General features: G+C 39.6%; 1 protein-coding gene across 6 annotated transcripts; it reads right to left on the reverse strand.

The window, feature by feature from the left end:
• Positions 1–2,026: 2,026 nt before the first annotated feature.
• LOC148013639 (uncharacterized) lies at positions 2,027–19,157 on the reverse strand. 6 transcript variants are annotated; one of them, XR_015688941.1, is made up of 3 exons: positions 18,504–19,153; positions 2,405–2,491; positions 2,234–2,295 (listed from the first exon to the last, which is right to left on the reverse strand). XR_015688941.1 is itself a non-coding variant. In XM_087668535.1 (2 exons), the coding sequence occupies exons 1-2, from the start codon at positions 19,055–19,057 to the stop codon at positions 2,042–2,044; spliced, it is 579 nt and encodes a 192-aa protein (XP_087524661.1). In that variant the 5' UTR covers positions 19,058–19,153; the 3' UTR covers positions 2,027–2,041. The 6 variants fall into 6 exon arrangements, 5 of the variants coding, with proteins under 5 accessions (XP_087524661.1, XP_087524660.1, XP_087524662.1 ...); XM_087668535.1 differs by lacking the exons at positions 2,234–2,295; positions 2,405–2,491 and adding an exon at positions 2,027–2,066; XM_087668534.1 differs by lacking the exon at positions 2,405–2,491 and having other exon boundaries at positions 2,229–2,295; positions 18,504–19,152.
• Between the last annotated feature and the right edge of the window lie 3,196 nt (positions 19,158–22,353).

The following is a 22,353-nucleotide window of genomic DNA, read 5'->3' on the forward strand; positions in this document are numbered from 1 at the left end:
TTTAAAGAAAATAAATCTAAAAGGCCTTGAAATTCCCTTTGGATCCAATTTAATATTAAAATGTAAGAAACGAGCAGCAGAGATGCGCTACAATATATCATTGTGCAAAGACAATATTCTCTAGATTATAAACCTCTAACCTGCAATTTAATTATGATTTTTAACTGCACGATTGAGTAATTACAGTATGTATTATCGCACGCTTGGATCACAGTAAACTAAAATTTAAAGTACTCATAAGTTCAAAAAAGGTATGTATTCGCTCTTTATAAAGTTTTTTTACAAGGATTCCACTATCTCAAGGATATGTGGAGAAGCACATTGTTTACATGTCATGGATTGCTCACTACGAGTCCTGACTTTTCTATTATCTAACTTGAAATAGAAGTTGTAGAGGGGCTCACTGGACATTAATTGGATTTCTTGTCTCAGAAAATAAATGGGCCAATGACTCTCTATGCTGACTATGAAAGGATTATGACCACTCCACAAGATTACCACCTCTACGAGCGCTGTATGTGTGTCATCTCGGATATCTTGATCCAAGCTGATCCAATCCCCTCGCAAAAGTCGCCATCTTCTATATCGAAAGCGAACGCACAGAGTTTGTCTAGCAATGAAATACCTGTAATAAAAACAAAAATAATGGTAAGTGATCAATGCAACTAACATAACAATTCATCTAAGCGAGACCTATGTCAATTAAATCAAGGTATGCAAAGTAGTAAAAAAGTTTTACCTGAATGTAATATCAGATTGGTTGACCCTGCACTCAATCGTCTCATCAAAATGTGCTCTTTTGACTTGCCAAGACTCACCCAATAGCTGACTCATCCATTCCTCGGATAGACACTTGCATTGATAAGTAATCTTTGTTTTCTTCAAAACATCACATGAACCAAACAAATGTGCAAACAATGAGAATGGAATAAACCAACTAAGATGCACATCTTTGGAGCCTGTGGTGGGTTTCATAGCACTATTGATGTCAGATTTTATCTTCGACTTGTAAGCTCCTGACAACTCCAAGCTACGAACGAACCATTCACCACTAGACAGTGGCGGCAATGGGACATGCTGCAATCTCTGGCTTTCTACCACATACAATGAATTATAAAAAAAGATATTTTGAGTGGCAAGTTGACTTGTAGAGGTATTATCATAGATCAAAGAACCTATCTCTTCATGTCAAACATGTATCTTGCCGCTTAAACATTCCACATTCTGCCATTCATGCAAAGTCGATGGATATAGAGTTGTCAATCAAACAAGACTGAATTAGAATACTGCAAAGACTTTTAAAAACAACTCTGATACAAAAGAATAATCAATGATAAAATTTAACAACTTATTGTTTTGTTTATAATTTGCAATGTTATTCTCGTTGTGTACAGAGATTTCTTTATGCATATAAACATGTTGAATCAACACTTCTGTTACTGCACTTGTGCCATTAAACACTTGTTTGAACTCTAGAATTCTACCTTTCCAATGTTTGCTAGGGTTTGCAACATCCTTGCGCTTGACCTTGAAACTCCCTCGAGTACTTGGGTGCATCAAAATCCAATCCAACTTATAATACTTATCACAAATCCAATTACCGCCATTATCTTTCCTGTTGAAGACCTCCACTGCAAGTATGCTACTGATATTTTTCCTCCGTGAAGACATCTGTAACAACCAAATACAAAAGTTACCTATCAACATGTGTATAATTTGCAAATTTTCTCTCCAAATGAAATTAAATTTAAATGGATCAATTTAAAAAAGAAACATTGTACCTGTAATTTCTTTCACAAAGATCCCTAGATATGTTGAACAAGAAGTTGACTTATAGCAAGACCATTGTTCCTTCACTGACAGATTCCTGCAGTACAAAAACAAAAGAAATCTTGGGTCAACGCATACATATAACTTATATAGGCTTTGTCCAAATGCGTTGAAATTTAACCATGGAACAGTAGTAAAAAAATGGCAATATACCTATGGCTTTCTCTACAAAAAATCCCAAAGATGTTGTAGAAGTTGAGTTCTTAATAAATCATTGTTCTTCACCCTCGGAGATTCTTGGAGTAAATAAACAAAGGAAAGCTCAGTATGCATGTAACTTGTATACATTTTGTCTAAACGAGATAAAATTTAACAGTGGAGCAACAAAAAAACAAGACAATATACCTATAACTTTGTTTACAGAGAAACGCTAAGATGTTGAAGAAGAAGTTGAGTGTTCAAAATCCCAAAGATGTTGTAGAAGTTGAGTTCTTAATAAATCATTGTTCTTCACCCTCGGAGATTCTTGGAGTAAAAAAACAAAGGAAAGCTCAGTATGCATGTAACTTGTATACATTTTGTCTAAACAAGATAAAATTTAACAGTGGAGCAACAAAAAAACAAGACAATATACCTATAACTTTGTTTACAGAGAAACCCTAAGATGTTGAAGAAGAAGTTGAGTGTTCAAAATATCACTATTCTTGACTGTAAGAGACTCCTAGAGCATCAAAACAAAAGAAATTACATGTCAGAGAATGCACATAACTTGCACAGGTTTTCTCCAAACGAGATAAATCTTTACCATAGAACATCTATGGAAGAGAAAAATATACCTGTAGAGTATTGTGAAGAGAATCTTAGGGCTTTGGTAAAACAAGCTCTACTCTCATAAAACACATGAAACTCTCTCTGTGCTTGTGCAAAGCAAATGAAATTTTACACGGTTACAGATAGGGCAAGCAACAGTGAGGCTGTAAAATTTCGTCAGGAAAGAAGAAGCGGAGAAAGAGATATGACAAATTTGAGTTCCGCCTAAGAAAGAGGGGGAAACTGAAAAGGGGAGAAAAGAAAAGTCAAACATAAAAAAATAAGAAAATGAAAATTCGAGGCACAAACTTCCAAGAAGTGACAGCTTTGTACTCCCCACATTTTCCCTTATTTTATTGATGAGGGAAGATTTGGTCCAAGATATGGCTAGAAGATTCATGTTACATGAATCTGGAATCCCAGCTCTCTCATTGGTTAGGCCTATATTTGTTTATTCACTCCTTAAGGGGCAAAAAAGAGAGTCCATATTTCTCCTAATGCACCCTTCTGTATGTAAAAAATGTATAATAATGGTGTTTTAAAAACACTTTATTTTTAACTCACGTTATATATACATATATTCATGAGTGAACCCCTCGAGCACTAGGCTACCCCCAAGCTGGCTATGAGACCCTAGTCCAAGGGGGTCATGGTTATCACTTTGAGAGGCTTAGACTGACTCCATAGTGGAAAGTTCTATCGATACGGATAGTCTCGAGCAATAGAAAATTAGGATGCCAGGGGGCTCTGGTGGCTGTAAATTCTACATTACTCCTAGAATCTGATGAGTCCCTTGGTGACCAAAGATGGGATTCTAGAACCCTAATACTACTTATAAGGGTGGAATCTTGGTGGACAGGATTACCCTGTGGAATTGTGTATATCTTTTGCTCATCTTCCATAGGAACAGAAATATGGAAATTATAATAAACTTCCAATATAATAAAGAAAATTATTTTACTCAAGGTTTTTTTGAATTATATGTGTGTACATGAGATAAATTACGTGAAGAAACCTGTGATTTAATGGACTAATTAAGGAAGATGGTTGTATATGTTTCAATAAATTGTTGTAGGTAATTAAAAAAACTAATGATAATACCATCACCAAAGGAAAGCAGGTGAGCGTGACCCTTGACTAGAGTGGTCCTCATTAGCTGGTGCGAGCTTTTCTAAATTGGAGATAGAAATAGGGAAACAATAAATTGACCAACTAATTGCTAGTTTGAACTGACTTGAATTGCTTTAGGGGACCGGAATGGGATTTGCCTTATGGGTAGGAGGGTTAACGTACCACACTCTTCTTCGTGTCCCATTCTCTTTGAACCAAGTGCAATGGCAAGTCTGCTTCACTTTGAGTGATCCTGTAAGAAGTGGGAACTCAAATTACTGCTGCCATTTGGAGCTCAAACTACTGATGCCATGTGCTTCACTTTGAGTGATCCTGTAAGAAGTGGAAACTCTTCCGTTGTGATGTAGACTTAGTAGGGTCTAAGTGACAAATATCGTGATACTCGAAGGGAGCGCTGGCATGCGACGTCATTTGGAAAACCTACTGATAGACTACTAAAGGTGCGCCTTGGGAGGGCACCTTACAAATTGGCTCAACTTGGTTGAACTACTAGTGTGGGTTAAAACACAAACTAATTCGACATGATGATATTTATTTGTAATGGTGGCAATACTGACCATGTAGTGTGTTATGATATTTGTAGTCTATGCCTCCACCATGGACTTATGAAATTTAGCAATTGTCTATAAAAATTTATTGGCATCACCATCCCTAAGTCTCAACTTTTTTAAGAGAGCTGCTAATATATCTAGGTGTATCCACACTTTTGCCTTTGTAATCCTCCTTCTTCCCCTATTGCTCCAATTTGGAACAGCAAGGTGCAACTTTTTCCATGCTTCATACTTCTTTGGTTATTTCACAAGTATATTTCCTTCCTCATCTTGAGGTGGAGATACAAACTTCCTAGCCCTGGGTTTGCCAAAGCATGATTTGCAAAGGATATTTCCATCTTGCCCAATCCTTATTATTTCTACTTGGCTCTTGTACAATCCAGCTTTAGAGAGGACTTTTTCTACCTTTCTGCATGTAGTATCAGCTTCTTTTGACACAAGATGCATCTTGTATGCAAAGCATACTTTTTTTTTCGCTTCTCAATCATTCTAACCAAACAATGCAATGTGCAAAAGTGAACCCTTGTCAATGGTATTTCCAAAATAAGGTGCCAGTTTGGATCCATTGGGACTAGCTCTCCATTTCTCATGACTTTTGGATCATGTGTTGGAGCACCTTGTTGTCCTATCTTGGCAAGCCATTCTTTCTTTCCATCCTTCCCTTTCTTCCTAGTTTGCATACAATATATGCATGGAAATTTTTCATTTACTGTATTCGATAAACATTTTCAATGACAGACATTGCTTGTTGTAGGCTCTAATTCTCCCTATCCTTCTCACCCAACAATCTATCTTTTTCCATCAAAGAGACTGCACACATCCTTGTAATCTTGTCTATATATATGTTAAGGCTTGATAAACCCCTGTTGATCCTTGTGTCACAAGTCTATATGTGTATCCATACAATCCTTCATTGCCTTCACAAACAAACTTTACAAATGATGTAAGCCCATTAAATTGTGGTGGCCTTTGAGTTAGTGGATCATGTGGATAAATGCACCCATCAACCCAAATATCCACAGTTCATATATCTTATTGAATCATATATCCACAGTTCATATATCTTTCTTGTTGCATCATATATCTTATTGAATCATCCCTTTCCACAGTTCTTTTAAACAGTGGTGCATATTCATCCTCCGATTGAAGTGAATATATATATTTCTCTGAGTACGTCCTACACCTCTATTCTGCAAAGAAAAATGTATGAGAATTTTAACTTGGATTCATATTCAAATCACATAATTATACCCCTTTCATTCACTATATTTGTATTCGTTTTTACCCAATTGGATCTTGGCTCTTTCACTTGATTTCAATCATGATAGATCCTAATCAACCCCTAGTTAGCCTCTAATCTTATCTTGGAATCAACTTCTTATTATGCTCTAATCTTATCTTTTGTTCTATCCAAAAAAAATTCTCTCTCTCCCTCTCCCTCTCTCTCTCTCTCTCTCTCTCTCTCTCTCTCTCTCTCTCTCTCTCTCATGGTCAAAGATTATTAAACACATTTATACACAAGCTTAGATAGTGAAGAACAATAACATCATCTTATCTTCTGCCCAAATGTACTCTCTATCACTCTATCACTTATTTTCTTAGTTTATCTCACACATTCACATACTCTCTCTCTCTCTCTCTCTCTCTCTCTCTCTCTCTCTCAAACACATTTATACAAAAGCTTGGATAGTGAAGAACAATAACATCATCTTATCTTCTGCCCAAATGTACTCTCTATCACTCTATCACTTATTTTCTTAGTTCATCTCACACAATTAAATACTCTCCCTCTCTCTCTCTCTCTCTATGAATTGTTGCTTAAGCTGGATTAAACAACAATTGTGAAGAATAATAGCATTACAGAGATTTTTTAAAAAAGATACCTCCATTATCACTTGATTGCTTGTAGTATAGATTATTGAAGAGATGATTATAGTATAGTGTTAAAGAGGGAGATTGCTTGTAGTAGTGTAGAGAGTGTTGTAGATGTAGATTATTTAATTTCAACAAATGGTATCAAAACCACTCCTCAATGCTGCTTTAGAAGATTACGTATGCAAGAAACCATATTCTGGAGGGAAAGAGAAGAGTACACAAAATTTGGGGTTAAACTTGAGCTTTTAAAGAGAAGAAAAAAATGCCCATAAATAGTCATATACTTGTCCAAAAGAGATAAAAATTTATAAGGAAACTCTCGAGTCAAAAAGGTGTCTTTGGGTAAAAAATAATCTTAAAATATTACATGTATGTCAACTTATACCGTTTTTTTAACTTCCATACTTTTAAGAAGTGGGAATGAGAATGATTCTAATATATTTTAATGTTGAAAAGTCATGAGGGTATTAAAGAGTCGTTTGTTAATGATTGGCTCCATTTTTTGAAAAACTAGAATTGTATTTTTTTAGTTGTGAGGATTTTGAGAAAAAGTGACCTTATCTTGCAGTTTGGGGATAAAATAATAGATAAATTCTACTAAAAATACAAATACGAGATTTGTTCGATTGTAAAAGATCTCTTATTATAACATTATTTTGGAATCTCTTTTTAGAGAGAGAGGGAGGTGAGAGAAACCCCTTAAGGGGAAAAAGAGAGAGTCAATATTTCTCCTAACGTATTGCCAATACTTGGCCTCCTTTATATATTTTACATATGGTAGCATGTGTGGGTGCGAGTTGGAATACTCTATATCACATGCATTCAATGCCTATTTAAAGTATCCTTATTTATGAATTTCTTAAAAATAAAATACACCTCACTACAAGGATTTGAGCTAGTAGCAACGCCGATTAGCAACGGCGGATAGCGGCGTCGCTATTGGCGTCGCTAATCGCGTCACTACGCAAATAGCGATGCTCCACAGGGAAAAAAAACGGCCGAAACCGAGCGCGGTTTTCATTTCGCGTTTGCGGCTTGTGAGTTTTGAGAGCGAGAGCGAGGGAGAGAGCGACCGTCGTAAGAGAAGGAGAGAAAGAAGACTTGCCACCGCCACCGCCGCCGTTGTTCGCAAAGGAGAGGAGGAGCCTTTATCGCAAAGAGGAGCCGCCCCACACTCGCCATATCTCATCGGTGAGTCTCCCTCTCTCTTTCTTTTGCTTGTTTAAGGTTTAAATCACTTTCTATTTTGCTTGTTTAGGAGAGGAAATGAGAGAGAAAGAGAGGGAGAGGGAGAGAGAGGGAGAGAAAGAGAAAGAGAGGGAGAGGGAGAGGGAGAGGGAGGGGGAGGAAATGAGAGAGGGAGAGAAAGAGAGAGAGAGGGAGAGGGAGGGAGGGAGAGGGAGAGTGCATTCTCTCTCTCCCTCTCCCTTTTGATTGTTTAATGTTTAAATCACTTTCTTTCTTGCTTGTTTAGGAGAGGAAATGAGAGAGTAAGAGAGAAAGAGAGGGAGAGGGAGAGGGAGAGGGAGAAAGAGAAAGAGAAAGAGAAAGAGAAAGAGAGGGAGAGGGAGAGGGAGGGGGAGGAAATGAGAGAGGGAGAGAAAGAGAAAGAGAGGGAGAGGGAGGGAGAGTGCATTCTCTCTCTCCCTCTCCCTTTTGCTTGTTTAATGTTTAAATCACTTTATTTTTTGCTTGTTTAGGAGAGGAGATGAGAGAGAAAGAGAGGGAAGGAAAGAGAGAGAGAGGGAGAGGGAGGGGAAGGAAATGAGAGAGGGAGAGAAAGAGAAAGAGAGGGAGAGGGAGAGGGAGGGAGAGTGCATTGTCTCTCTCCCTCTCCCTTTTGCTTGTTTAATATTTAAATTGCTTTATTTTTTGCTTGTTTAGGAAATGAGAGAGAAAGAGAGAAAGAGAGGGAGAGAAAGAGAGGGAGAGGGAGAGGGAGAGGGAGGGGAAGGAAATGAGAGAGGGAGAGAAAGAGAAAGAGAGGGAGAGGGAGAGGGAGGGAGAGTGCATTCTCTCTCTCACTCTCCCTCTTCCTTGTTTAATGTTTGAATCACTTTCTTTTTTTCTTGTTTAGGAGAGGAAATGAGAGAGAAAGAGAGAAAGAGAGGGAGAGGTAGAGAAAGGGAGAGAAAGAGAGGGAGAGGGAGGGGAAGGAAATGAGAGAGAAAGAGAGGGAGAGGTAGAGAAAGGGAGAGAAAGAGAGGGAGAGGGAGGGGAAGGAAATGAGAGAGGGAGAGAAAGAGAAAGAGAGGGAGAGGGAGAGGGAGGGAGAGTGCATTCTCTCTCTCCCTCTCCCTTTTGCTTTTGGAGAGTGTTAAGATATATTGTGAGAGGGAGAGGAAATACGAGAGAAAGAGAAAGAGAGGGAGGGAGAGGGAGAGAAAGAGAAAGATAACATATATTGGAATGATAGCATATCCATGATTATGGTAATGGTATCCACTTTACTTTTTTTATGGGTACCATTACATCGACTCCTTAAGGGGGCTAAAAATTAGTCATACCATTTATAAAGTTTAATTAGGAGATCTAAGATGCACGATAATAGACTTATTGATAATGGTATGCAATGTGCTTTGCCATGGGCCACGTACATTGGTGACGCTTTAAGATGGCTTAAAATTGGTCATGTCCTTCATAATGTCCAAGTAGGGGATCTAATTGTGATATGCATAATTCAATGTTTTTGTATTAATTTTATAGGCATAACAAATTAGAAATCATGCCAACTAGTCAATGGAAGGACTAAAAGAAAATGATACCCTAGCTAATGGTCATTACGGTACTTCATCAAAATGAACCCAAAAGTATTGTTATAGAAGAAGAATCCCTTAAATTGAGTATAGGATATTTTCTCTCAGGTCTTATGACTATGAGTAGAATTGATTGAAATAAATTTTATTACTATAGTTGATAAATTTCATAGATGGCATTAATTTTAATACGTGATCCTAGGATTAAAAAACCACATTTCTAATATGCTTTTTGTTGAGACTGATTTATTATTAGACTAAGAGATCCTCAATGATGCTCATAAATGGATTACTTATACTCAAAGCCCTCTAGTGCAGTTTTTTATAATAATGAATAATTATCTACCAGGACAAACAAATCCTTGAGCATGATACAAGGCCGAGATATAGCATCAATAAATCTCTCAACTACTATGTACAATGCAAGATTTATGGTCAACTTGCAACTTGACGTACATCTCCATAAAGCTATCCATTTAAGCCTCGTTTGCTGTAATGTAGATAAGATGGAAAATGAAGAAGGTTTTATTGTTCAAGATGGCGAGACGTATCTTAATCAGCGTGTCCCATGTCCTTGCTCTTAATGCAAGTTGGCAATTAGACGAAAACACCGATTGTCTATAGAACACGTACGACGATTTGGCGAGTTTCAATCTGAGATCATTGATCAGGCGATTATGGATTTTTAGCAAACAGTAATTTGAAGTTAATATTAATCATGCATTGTACTCGCAAGCTAATTGAAAACCATACACAATAAGATTGGGTCTTGTTAGCAAATTTTCTATCCAGGGAGGTGATGTCTCGATCCAAGGGGGAGTGCACCCTTTGCGGCCAATTAGAAGAGTTCGTGGATGTGCGATGGATGGATTGCAGGAGCCAATCCACCGCTTGCAAGGCCCATCTATACCGTCAATGCCAGAGGAGACTGACAACCTTCCTAACCTACCTACAATCTTGGATCCTGAGATGGAGGCAATGATCGATGCATTGATTCCCATGGATGCTGAGACATCTGACCCGCTTAGAGAGGAAGCATCCATACCATTATATGATGGGTGCCGAGTATCTCGGTTGAAGACATTGCTTGCACTCTTAAGTGTGCAAGCAAAATACGGTTGGAGCGATACGAGTGTGACCGAGCTATTCAGGTACCTTGCACATAGGCTTCATTGATTTTTTTTTTCACAGTATTATTGCAAACATTTGTGCTTTTTCAAGGTGTTTTATGATTTTTTTTCAGGTTATTGAAATATCATATATTACCACCTGCAAATACCATGCCTAAGTCTCGTGATGATGCACGACATGTTTTACGGAAGCTTGGCATGGACTACAATAACATCCATGCATGTATCAACGACTGCATACTGTTTCGAGATGAATACGAGACTATGGAAACATGTCCAAAGTGTGGTGCTCATAGGTATTGACAGGACTTGCAAGGGCAAACCATCCCTCAAAAACTTCTCAGACACTTTTCGCTCATCCCCCGCATAAACCACATGTTTCGCACGTCTGGCATGGCAAGCTTGACAACGTGGCATGTGCGGAATAGGTCCACGGATGAAGTTCAACGAATATCAGCGGATTCGCACGCATGGAGCCACATTGACTCTACCTTCCCACGCTTTGCACGAAAGCCAAGGAATCTTCAGCTCGGTCTCGCCATGGATGGTATGAACCCATTCGGTCTGCGCTCGACTTCTTACAGTGTGTGGCCTATAGTGCTTGTCAACTACAACATCCCTCCATGGCTTTCTATGAAGAAAGGATATCTCATCCTTAGCTTGCTCGTCCCGGGCCGCTATAAAGTAAAAAATATGGACCTGTATCTTCGTCCATTATTCGATGAGCTTAAGATTTTGTGGGAGGAGGGGGTCACTATGCAAGATATGAGCAGGCGCGATGGTCGGCGGTCAGCCAACATTCGAGCCATTCTCATGTGGACGATGCATGACTTTTCGGGATTGGGAGAGTGCTCAGGTGAGCAGACCTTCGTTCTCGCTGGTAATATCTATATTTTATTTCATTCAATCAAGTATTCACTAGGTCGTGGCTCGCCTTATAGGTCTGGTTACCTCAGGTTATCATGCATGTCCATTGTGTGGGCCACAGTTAGACTCCCGAAGGTCACGAACCATGAAGAAGATGGTATATCAAGGACACGCCGCTTTCTTACCGGAGGATCATGAACTCAGGGAAGGTTTTCTTGGACGACCTCCAACACGTATGAACGCTGCAAGCTGGTACGAGCTGAAAATGGTAAACCCGGAATCACATCCAAATGGAATGCGACGGTTCTCAGTTTTCTACAAGTTGCCATATTGGACCCACTTATAGGTCAACCACTTGTTGGATCCCATGCATATTTTCAAGAATGTGGGCAGTTTGCTATGGGACCATATCACAGGAAAGAGAGACACTATAGGGTCATAAATGGATTTGAAGAAGGTAGGTAAGATGGAGGCGCTTTGGCCGCAGTCAAGTGCTGAAGGGGGAGTGCACCTTCCTCGCGCTCCTTGGGTTTTGTCCACCAAAGAAGAGCGTATTGTGAAGCAAGTAATCAAGTCTATCCGCACTCCGACGGGTATGATACATTCTCTCAGGTCTGCATTTTCTAAAGATGACCAATTGTCGAGGCTAAAATCCCATGATTGGCATAAGATATGTCAGGTTTGTGAACAGAATGGATTGTAATTAGCGTGGGCGTTTTGCAATTTGAAAAGTGGCCATTATTCATAATGCTTTCTCATTTGTGGCAATTTATCCTACCGATCGCGATCGCAGGATACCTTACTCCAGAAATTCGCGGGGCCATTTACAAGTTGTTGACTTTGATGCAATGGATCTCACAGAAAGAGATTAAGACGTCCTCTATTGAATCCGCGAGGCGGGGACCAGTGGAGACGGTCTATCTCTTTGAGAAATATCTACCCACTAGCATGCTCACGATACAAGTTTACCCTCTTGTGCATCTTGTGGACGAAGTGGAGATTGTTGGACCTGTCCATACGCGATGGATGTTCTTCCTGGAGCGCTTCATGAAAACCCTGAAAGGCTTTGTGCGACAATGAGCTTGTCCAGAAGGTAGCATGGCAGAAGGTTGGTTGGTGTCAGAAGCGTTAGTGCTTATCTCACAATGGCTACCAATGGTGGAACCAAACAATGAAATGCTATGGACGCTGAAGGGGATGATAGACTGACTGGAGATGTGGTGGTTGGAAATGGGGTAGAAAAAAGAATGGATGCCTTAATGGAAGAGAAGGTGAATCGCTTTTGTATGTTGCACCATGCCTCCATGGAGACGTGGCTTGCCAAGTACCAGATTGCAAGGCAAGATCGAGAGGAAGCGCGAGCTGAATTCTAATGCAGTACGCGTCATCGACCGATTCGATATCCCGAAGGCATGGAGGAGATGCCGCGGTTTATGTCAACACGATGGTTGCATGGAGCCTTGACCGCAGCATCCAGCGAAGGGACATAGGTCTCAATGGAGGAGTGGGAGTTCTCGAGGGGATGTAGTCCAAAGGTGATGAGGGGTTTAGAATATGTCGTATCTAAATTTTATATGCGACATCTAATTTGAGTGTTTCAATGTACAGTACAAAATATATAGTGCAGCGTGGTCGCGTGGACGACATTTTCGCGTGGAGCGTATTGACAAAATGCGCTCCACAATGGATTGTGGTATCATGGCAAGGTTTGAGCAAGAGAGCCGGCGACGAGTAACGGATCCGAACACGGTTGTGGATGAGATGGAGTATTTTGGGAACTTGCAAAGTATTATTACGGTGGATTACCGTAGCTTCTCCATGATACTATTCGATGTGCAGTGGTTCAAAGTGGTACTTGGAGGAGCTGGAGCAACAGTTCGATGAGGTCCATCTGGATTTCTCGAAATAGATTCCGAAAAAAGATGGATGGATTTGCGCGACACCTTTGTGTTGCCGGCCCATTGTGAACAGGTGCATAGAGTCATTTGCTTGCTAATTGTAATACGACATGGTTTAAGTCACAATGGTTTGAACTCGCTTTGTACGTGTTTGTGAACAGGTAATCTTCTATCCAAACCCCCGACAACCTCGATGGTGGTATGTTATACCTTCAACTCCTCGAAGTGCGAGAGTATATGATCAAAGCGATGTTCCGGGCATAGATGAAGATAATATGCAAATAGAGAAGTCGATATTACAAGGGGTGGAGGCCGCCGCAATCTTGGAGCCCGCATCGGCTAACAATGATGGAAATACAGGAGTCCAAGAATTTTTTGAGAACGAGGAAGACTCATTCTTTTGTGGTGACATGTCTGTCGACCTTCCAGTGTATGCAGAGTTGTGTCAGGAGATTAACATGGGACCATAGGATACTTCATTCTTGGAGAATTGTATTACTCAATTCGTTGTTTAGATCTTCCATAAAGGTACATAAGATATGCATTTTAAGAGCGATTTTTCATAAATGATTTATATTACTGTGCTTTGTATAGTTTAAATTGATTATTCTAACACCATTTTTTATCTGTGCAGGTGACATTTTCAGGATGAGTCGAGGGATGAGCGATGAGGAGTTTCAGGACATGATGGCACGCATGTCTCCAGACCAGCTCGCAAGATTCAGAGAGATGGCAGACCAGGAGTTGTCTTGTTCTTCGTCAAGGCGCTCTGCTAGATCTGCTTCGGCGCGATCAGATGCTTCAGCTTCGAGCAGATGTCACAACTCTATAGAAACAGAATTTGTATCTTTTTTCATTAATTTATTTATATAATGATTTATTAAATTTATTTCCTTTGCACTAATTAGATATAAAGAAAAGTGCATTGGAGCTGGCCACTGATGAGTGGTCACAGGTTATGGTGGACCCACGCGGTGGGTTAGAGAAAAGATAGTTCACACTTCCACCTATATAGCCCGATTGGGCGCCTGTGACTAGAACTCACGCATATCAGGGTTAGATTCGCACACAGAAAGGATTGATGCCTTGAAGTGTGGGCTAGATCCACCAGAACAGACAGTTATAATCAACAAGATGGCATGATCATGAAATGCTTGTATAATGTGCATGTGTGGGCTGAAAGCTTGAAATGCACATTTCTTTGCATAGAAAAGTCACATGAAGATTCGGATACCATTTTTGCAATGTACACGGAAAAAGCTTTCATATGACACCCATATTGGGGGGGTCCCTAAATTTTAGGAGATCTCTAAAATTTAGGAGGTCCCTAAATTTTAGGAGCCTCGAATTAGCCTAAAAATGCTAGTTCTAAAAAATAGGGATGTCATTCTAAAAATAGTAAGTTCTGTACTCTGTCTGTGCTTACTAAATTTGGTTGTTTCTATTCTTGACAGTATTCAACCCAAAAAGGAAGGCCATAGAGAAGAGACAAGTGTCAAGACACTTGTCACACAAGTTTTCAAGTGTCCCACCACTTGTCACATCTCATAACATGTGGATGGACACTTGTCTTGTGCTACTCCACTTTCTCCTTTTGTACTAGCTCTCCCCTCTCCTATAAATAAGAGCTCGTTTTTCTTCATTCAACATCATTTTTCTTTGCTGTAAACTCATGTACAGCACCCACAGATAGCTAGAAATTGGCCCCATCTATCCCCATCATCATCCCCCACTTCTCCATTATTAAATTCCTCCATATTCCCTCTTCTATCACTACTGTTTTACAGGACAGCAAGCCCCTTTTCAAGCTCTTTCTTCCATTTTAGCAACAAGAAGCAAGCCCTATCCATGTACTACTATTCAACGATGGAGAAGGCTGATTTTCCCTTTTCTTCTCTCATACTGTAAAGAAATCAGTTCTTGTCATTGCATAATAGATAATGCATGTGTATTTGTACATCTTTGCATGATCTTGTGAGAGTGAGAATTACTTCTTCTCACTCTCAGGTTGATTGTAACTGAGCTCTTCCCTAAGGGACTTGGGTTGAGCAGAAATACATTCCTTTGGGGGGGGTTGCCCATCTTCAACCCTCAATCTTGTCTCCATTACTTTTACATTTTCATGGCTATAATTTTGTGAGTAATTTTCATTTTCAACTTTAAGTGTTCATTCTCTTTTATATTAAATCTCGAAAATAAGTGAATATCATAATTGTTAAGCATACTACGTTGTTCGGGGCATTTATAGCAGACGATCTCGACACTCACGACTTGGACCAGAGGGAGGGACTGCATGGGGATCAGGGGGATGCTGCTGTGGAGACACAGATGTAGTGTCTCCGTCTCGTCATTCAGCTGGAGCTGCGTCACCTCCAGGATTTGTCACACCTGTGGGGACGTCTACTCTAGTTACTCCGGCTTTTGCGCAGCCGTCAGTAGGTGGCACCCCTTTTGGTGGCACCCCCTTTGGTGGCACCCCTTTGAGTACCACTCCAAGAGAGGTTACCCCCGTCGGTACATCGGATGTAGAGGGGTCTCCTGGATATGCCCAGGAGAGTGGACGGAGATGGGAGAGGACCCATCTTAGACAAACTCCTAGGGGTTATGGATACTTGGTTGATAGTAGGTCAGGAGCCATCATCATGAATGATGAGGGGAGGAGGGTGATGGCTCGCATGAGAGAGTTGTGCCAACAAGTTTTTCGGCACAACGTCCTAGATCATTGGAAGAATATACCAAAGGGGAGCAAGGACTACATAGTAGCATCCTTGCATGAGGAGTTTCCAGTGCCAGCCGCAGTAGATAGATTCTCTACGGGCTGGATGATGGATTGCATGCGTGCATACATGTCACATAGACGATCCGACGCACGCAAGGCAATCAAGAGTGGGGCTGCAAAGCCCAAGTGGTTAGATACAGACGACTGGCGCCGACTGAGGGAGGAGGCTACAGATTCACCAGGACGTTGGAGTCAGCAGCAGGAGGCGGCGAGGGCACGACTCGAGGCCAGAGTGGTCCATCATCTTGGGAGTGGCGGCCACAGGATATATTTGGAGGACTTTGTAAGTTTCTCTTTTGTTTTGCTTGTTTGTATTTTTGAAATATTCTTTGTACTGACAATCATGTTTCTAACAGTTAGCATTTTGTTTTCTTTGCAGCACTCCATTACAAATCGCGATCCGCAAGGCCTTGAGACTCGATATGTAGAGAGGCACGGTCTCAATGCATTGATCGACCGATTGTATAGACGCGGCGGCCGTGTAAGTCACTCATCTTTCTTGTCCGTAGTTACCATGAGATATTTGAATGCATTATTGTATGGTGGATTGATGTGTTGTTTCTTTTTCTGCAAAATCCGTTCGATGCTCCTTTGTGGCGGGACGAGCTTTCGGGGGACGAGAATTTGTAGCTCGCTCTTGGATCCTTGGAGCTCACATACCTTTAGTTTTTAGTCGCCTGATCTATGTAGACATTTTCTATGTATTAGTGATATCCTTTCATGATTGTACCAATCGCATTTTATGCGATCATGTATTTATTTCATGTATCAGTTTTATGATTTCAGTATACATTCTTTTTGTTTGCAAGCGCTTTGTATGCAGTAGTGCAGAAACTATTTTGTATGGCTCTCATACAGCACACAGTGCTATATGTAGCAGGACAACTTGCTGCCCTGCCACAAAATTTCTTTTTCCCTGTTACCGTCGCTATTTGCGTCGTAAATTTACTGCTTGCGTCGCTATTGGCCTCGCTATGTGCGTCGCAAATTTACTGGTTGCATCGCTATATGCGTCGCAAATACGACGCATATAGCAATGCATATAGCGACGCATATAGTGATGCCAATAGCGACGTTTCTATGGCGTCGTCAATAACGACGCTTTTTGCGACAACGGGGGCAAATTTTGTTGTTTGCATTTTCGTCACTTTAAACGTCGGTATAAGGTCTATATCTTGTAGTGCCTATTTCTATTCAATTTGTAAATGGCCCCTTTATATGGCACCCTTCTGTATGTTTAAAAAAGTGAAAATTTTGTGTTTTAAAAATCCCTTCTTTTGAACCCATGTGATATTTTTATGTATTTTTGAGTGATCCCTCCCCTCCCCCCTCGAGCCTTAAAGTGACTATCAATATATCTCTTCGATTAAAGTGAAAGTTCATTTAATTAACCCTTCTCTAAACAAGTCATTACTAGTGATTTTTGGGGATCCCATTCTCTACACATGCTAATATGAATCATTGTGATTCTATACGCTCGAGGTATGCATCCTTGATAATGGTTACATGTATGTTTTGTATTTTGCTCCAACCATACCAAAGTAATGATGCAAGCATAAGTTTTCATCATCTATATCAATAGTTGATGAGTTGGCTTGAGAATATGGAGGGGATTTGCCACTTGGGGATGTGGATATCTTTGCTAAACAATTAATGTGTCCTGTAAAACCCATGCATTGTCATGAAATTGTGTAACTCTACTATGTCTTTATACATGGGTCTAAAAGTATGTTCTCATTATGCTGACCTAGTTTAAACTCACATGAAAAGACGTGTTTATCATTGTCAGTAGATATGATACATTTCTTAAACCTTTCTATCTCGCGAAAGGCATCCAAACTCATTTTTTATATACTATTTGGTTGCAATACATTGCAAACTTTGTTCATGCGGATAAAGAGAAAGCTAGTTGTAATTAAGTGCATAATCTATACCAAGGGTTATATTCAAGATATCATCATGTACACTTTGACTAGTTATAAAGGCATATTGGCTTTGATGGGATCCGATTTAGATCTAGAAAACTTGACCCTTATTGTCAATAGTTTAGCCATTACCTTGTAAGAGATGTTAAGCATAATTGATGGCTTGTAATGATTTGGCATCACCCTTCTCAACACATGTGGAAATCAGTTTAACTACTCCTTGATTGGAAGTTGAAAATACGACACCAACTTTCCTGGCATTATTGAGAAGATCACACAAGTCTTGCAAGCAAATATCCCAATATATTGTAGTATAAATTCCTAACCAATAGTCTAGTAGAGCCAAGGACTCAACCCCTTTTCATCATTTTACTAACTTACAAATTTCTTAAGAAAAATATGCTAGTCCAAAAGTAAAGCTACATCTGGATCAACTCTCCCTTCCATATGCTCAAGGTATACTCGAGCTTGTTGCTCATAATCATCCTTGAATTGAAAAGGTGGGCTAACAATAGATCAAGACATGTTTCTGAATAAACAAGGTCACATTCTCCTCATCTTTTATAAGGTTACCACTTTAACCTTCAACCATAACCACAAAGTCTCTACTTCGTTTACTTTTGAGACATGAAAAGAAGAAAGTAGGTGCTTCATCTATAACGTACGCATCATGAGTCTTCACACCATTGCTAGGTAGGAGAAGGAAGAATACTACAAACACTACAATCTCTACATTTCTAAGCATGATCAAACTATCTTCTCCCCTCTAAACACTTAATGCTCTCATACTTCTTATATATATGAGGGAAAGGTAGGATTGGTGTAGTAGCTTATATTCACTTGAAATGGAAACTTTTCCATACTCAGTAAGTCTGAAGAAGTTCTTTTATGGGATCAACTCCTTTCATCGTTGTTGGCACATAAAGTTAGTACATACGGGTCTTATGCTAGTGGTGCTATTTTAAAGAACGGGTTGGCCATTAGTCTGGTTATGAGTTTATAGATAGGTACCTTTCAAGGTCATTGATGCAGCGCGCATAGTAGCCAAATATCATTCGTCGGAACTCGTGTGGGAAGCTGGAGGCTATAGGTGGGACTTGGTAGCTCCAGGTGATGTAAGTAGTGGGATCACTGGAGGGAAGATGAGGAGGAGGAGGAGGATGAAGCTGGTTGTTATTAATGTTGGTAGCATGAGCATATAAGCAAACATGGTTGGAGAGATTATGATGGAGCTGGAAGGTGCTGATGTAGCCGGTAAGGCCAGGTATGATGGAGTCCTCGACTACGTAGGAGTAGTGGTGAGCGGCGTCATCCATGGCCAGGAGGCGCTCCCGGCCCAGGAAACTGCCGTCCGCGCCATCGCACACGCGCACGCACCCCACTCGGTCCTCGGCCTCGCCCTCCACCAGCCTGCACCAACTCACCACAGACGGCGCCCACGTGTGCACGCTCGTAAAGCGCCGCGTGGCGTCCCACACACGTAGGAGGGGCGCGCGGACGACGGCATGGAAGCACCCGCACCATGACTGCTGTTCTACGGCATCAGACGAGGAGGAGGCCGCCATGACTGCAGTCTGCAGGTGCAGGTCGAGAGAGAGACAGAGAGAGAGAGAGAGAAGCCGCAATCAAGTTATCAATACCACGCTGGGGCCCGGACTCGGAGACATGAAATGTAGATATGCAGACATCGCACATTTTTCGCACGTGCATCAAAATGGGTACGTATAACACGTCGTGAGAGTGTTTTTCTTATTGGACGCCGACCATCGATGATGGTGATCTATGACTTCTCAAACGCGTGGTTTCGTAATACTACGGTGAAGGTTACTCAAGGACCTCTCAAGTCCCATCTTCCAAGAGATAAGGGTGGAGGTCAAGATAATCCTTCAAGCCTCAAGGTGAGGCCCCCATTGTTCATGAAAAAGAATTTGTGAACCTTACATAGATCCTTCTTGTCTTAGCCTAAGGGGGTTTCCTAACATTTTAACCATCCAAAACCTTTATGTTCCTATTTGAACCCGTCCAATTCTCTTTATCCTACAATTTGAATCGATCTAATTCCTTTTTAAATATTTAATGAAAGGATAATCACCTTTTTTCTATTATTTGGTAGGATCTTTATTTCAAAGTTTTCTTTGGATTTTTTTAATTACTTATCTCTTATACCTTAGAAGTGAAAACCTTTATTATCATTAAAAAACTTAATCTATATTACTTATCTAAAATGTCAATAGTCAAAAACAAATGTATAAAGGTGGTTTCTATATCTCTTAATGGGTCTATGGTCTCATAGAAGTATATACATCATAAGAGCAAAGATAAAAGAAAATATAAAACAAAAACCCAAAAGAAAAGAAATTAAATCATTGAAGAAACAAAGAGAAAAAAATTTAACATGGAAGAGAACATCATGAAATACAAGCAAAACTAAACATTTTTAAAAAAAAATTAAAAACAAGTACATTTTATCGAAAGCAACCATGATACCAAAAAGTGAACAAAACTAACATGAAAGAGAACATAATGAAGTACAACTATAATTGAGCAAACATGATCTAAAAACAAATATGAAAGCTTTCTACTCAAGCGATAAAAGCAACCAAGAAAAAAATAAGTTTAACATAGAAAAATGACTAAACGTAGAGAAAAAATGCAACATTTACATTTTAAAAATTCAATAAACACATAAGAGAAAAAAAGTTGTACCAATGAAAAAATGTCAAAATTTTAAGATAGCAAAAGCACAAATAATGCACTGTGACTTCAATATCATCATAGCCCATAAAAAATCAATTGCCGCTTTGAATATGCAAAGTTATTGCAAAATCAATGAGCAAATTCCTTGTGATGTGTATAAGTGTCTATGTGTTTTTTTTAGCCCATAAGTCCATACTCTCAATGGACTCTATATTAGTGAATTTAGAAGGCCCATCAATAAAAATTTTAATTAATGCGTCTAAACTTTGAATCTCCAAACGATTACGTAGCTTACTCTTTATCACAGTTCGAGCACTAAGACCTCTCTCACAAATAGCAATGCTCAAAACATTGGACAAGAGCTACTTGACAAAGAGTAATAACATTACGATAAGCATCCCTCCACATACTGTTGCAAGCAAGTGCTGAAGCTACCTCTGGTAATGTGAATCTTACCCAAACTCTAGAAGCTTGATGCTTAAAATTTCTAAATTCTTTCTTAAACTCATTAACTTCTATCATTACAGGGAATTCCTCTATATTCAACTTTTTGGAAAAACCATAAAATGAAGTTACTTTATCTATCTCTTGAATTCCATAGTTCTTTAAGGCCTTCTCATGTATTGGATGTTGTGTAGACACAAGTATTTTTAAACAGTTAAGCATGGAATTATCTTCGAATCAAGAATTCAAGTTACTTACCACTGACTTGGCAAAAGCAACTTGAAATTCTAAGGCCCTATTAAAGTCTTCTCCATTAATTTTACGTTTTAAATCATGCTCATAAAACTTATTCCCATGCAAAACACCTCTTAATGTATATAAATATCATTTTTCAAGCCCATAATCTGGAAGGATATCATATCCATATACACTGACAATTAATGCATTCACATCAGGAGGAGGACAATCAACGTAATATTGTGTTATGGATATAATTTTATTCTTCACAAGACTTTAGCTTATTGTTGTTAAACCTCTTAAAATGTCAGCTATGAAATGTAAGCAATAAATGCACTCAAATTCAGTTGCAACCCTTCTAATATCTTCATGCTAACCATTTAAAATAAGAAGCTATGGCATTAATAAGCTTTTCAAAGGTTTTGCAAAAAGGTATTGGGGAGAAATGTAAGAGAATAGAGATGCAACTGGATTTGATTATTTACTCAAGTTAAATCCAAAAGGTACTTATGTTTGTCTCTAAATTGGCTTTGAATGGATGTGGGCACAAGCCCTGAGAGACAGATAAGAACATTAAGATATTTTTATTTTTTAATATGTAATTAATTTTAATATAAAATAAAAATTTATTAAACCATATCTCCCCTATTTTTTTACCATTGCAAAGAGAGCCCTTTTGTCTTCTTTTCTGTGATTGCTCCTAGTAGTCCCTTCTTTTGCTTCCTATGTATCAATCTTCTTCTTCTTAGCCTATGAATGCTAAACTATAGAAGGAGGATTATACTACTACCTCTTATTCTTCTTCTTTCTTTTTTCATGTGGAGGATGAGTAAAAGCATACAATCGCATCAAGAAACCTCAAAATACCCTTCCTTCTTCTTTTTACTCATGGATTTCCTATGAAGGGGAGGAGGCCTTGACGATGCCCTTATCGAGGGTAGAAATTAGGTGGGCCTCACATCCTGCTCAGCCAGACCATTGAGAGAACTAGGAGATTTTGATTTTGGAGGGGATGGGGTGGGTTTTTCAAGCCCACACAAGGCAAAATGCTTGGGAATATTTAGAGCATGTGGATGAGATTGAAATTCAGGTTGTGTTTATGTCTGTCACTACGCCTACCATTTTTCTCTCACAACTACTTGAGGGTCATTGCCACAATAAATTTAGATGTGAATAGCACTAGCTGCTATTAATGAAAGGGATGATGACAAGCAAACTAGCCTCTCTCTCTCTCTCTCTCTCTCTCTCTCTCTCTCTCTCTCTCTCTCTCTCTCTCTCTCTCTCTCTCTCTCTCTCTCTCTCTCTCTCTCTCTCTCTCTCTGTGCTCTAAATTGGACCTTCACAGACTCAATCTTTTATCCTTTCTTGTTCATTTCTTATTTGTAAATAGGTTGCGTCAAACACTTTGCCATTTTGATAGTCCCAATGCCTTTCGGTGCTCTCTCTCTCTCTCTCTCTCTCTCTCTCTCTCTCTCTCTCTCTC

This window comes from Lygodium microphyllum, chromosome 26 (assembly GCF_053477565.2).
Source record: "Lygodium microphyllum isolate KBCC chromosome 26, Lygodium_microphyllum_v1.1.10, whole genome shotgun sequence".
Taxonomy (NCBI): Eukaryota; Viridiplantae; Streptophyta; class Polypodiopsida; order Schizaeales; family Lygodiaceae; genus Lygodium; species Lygodium microphyllum.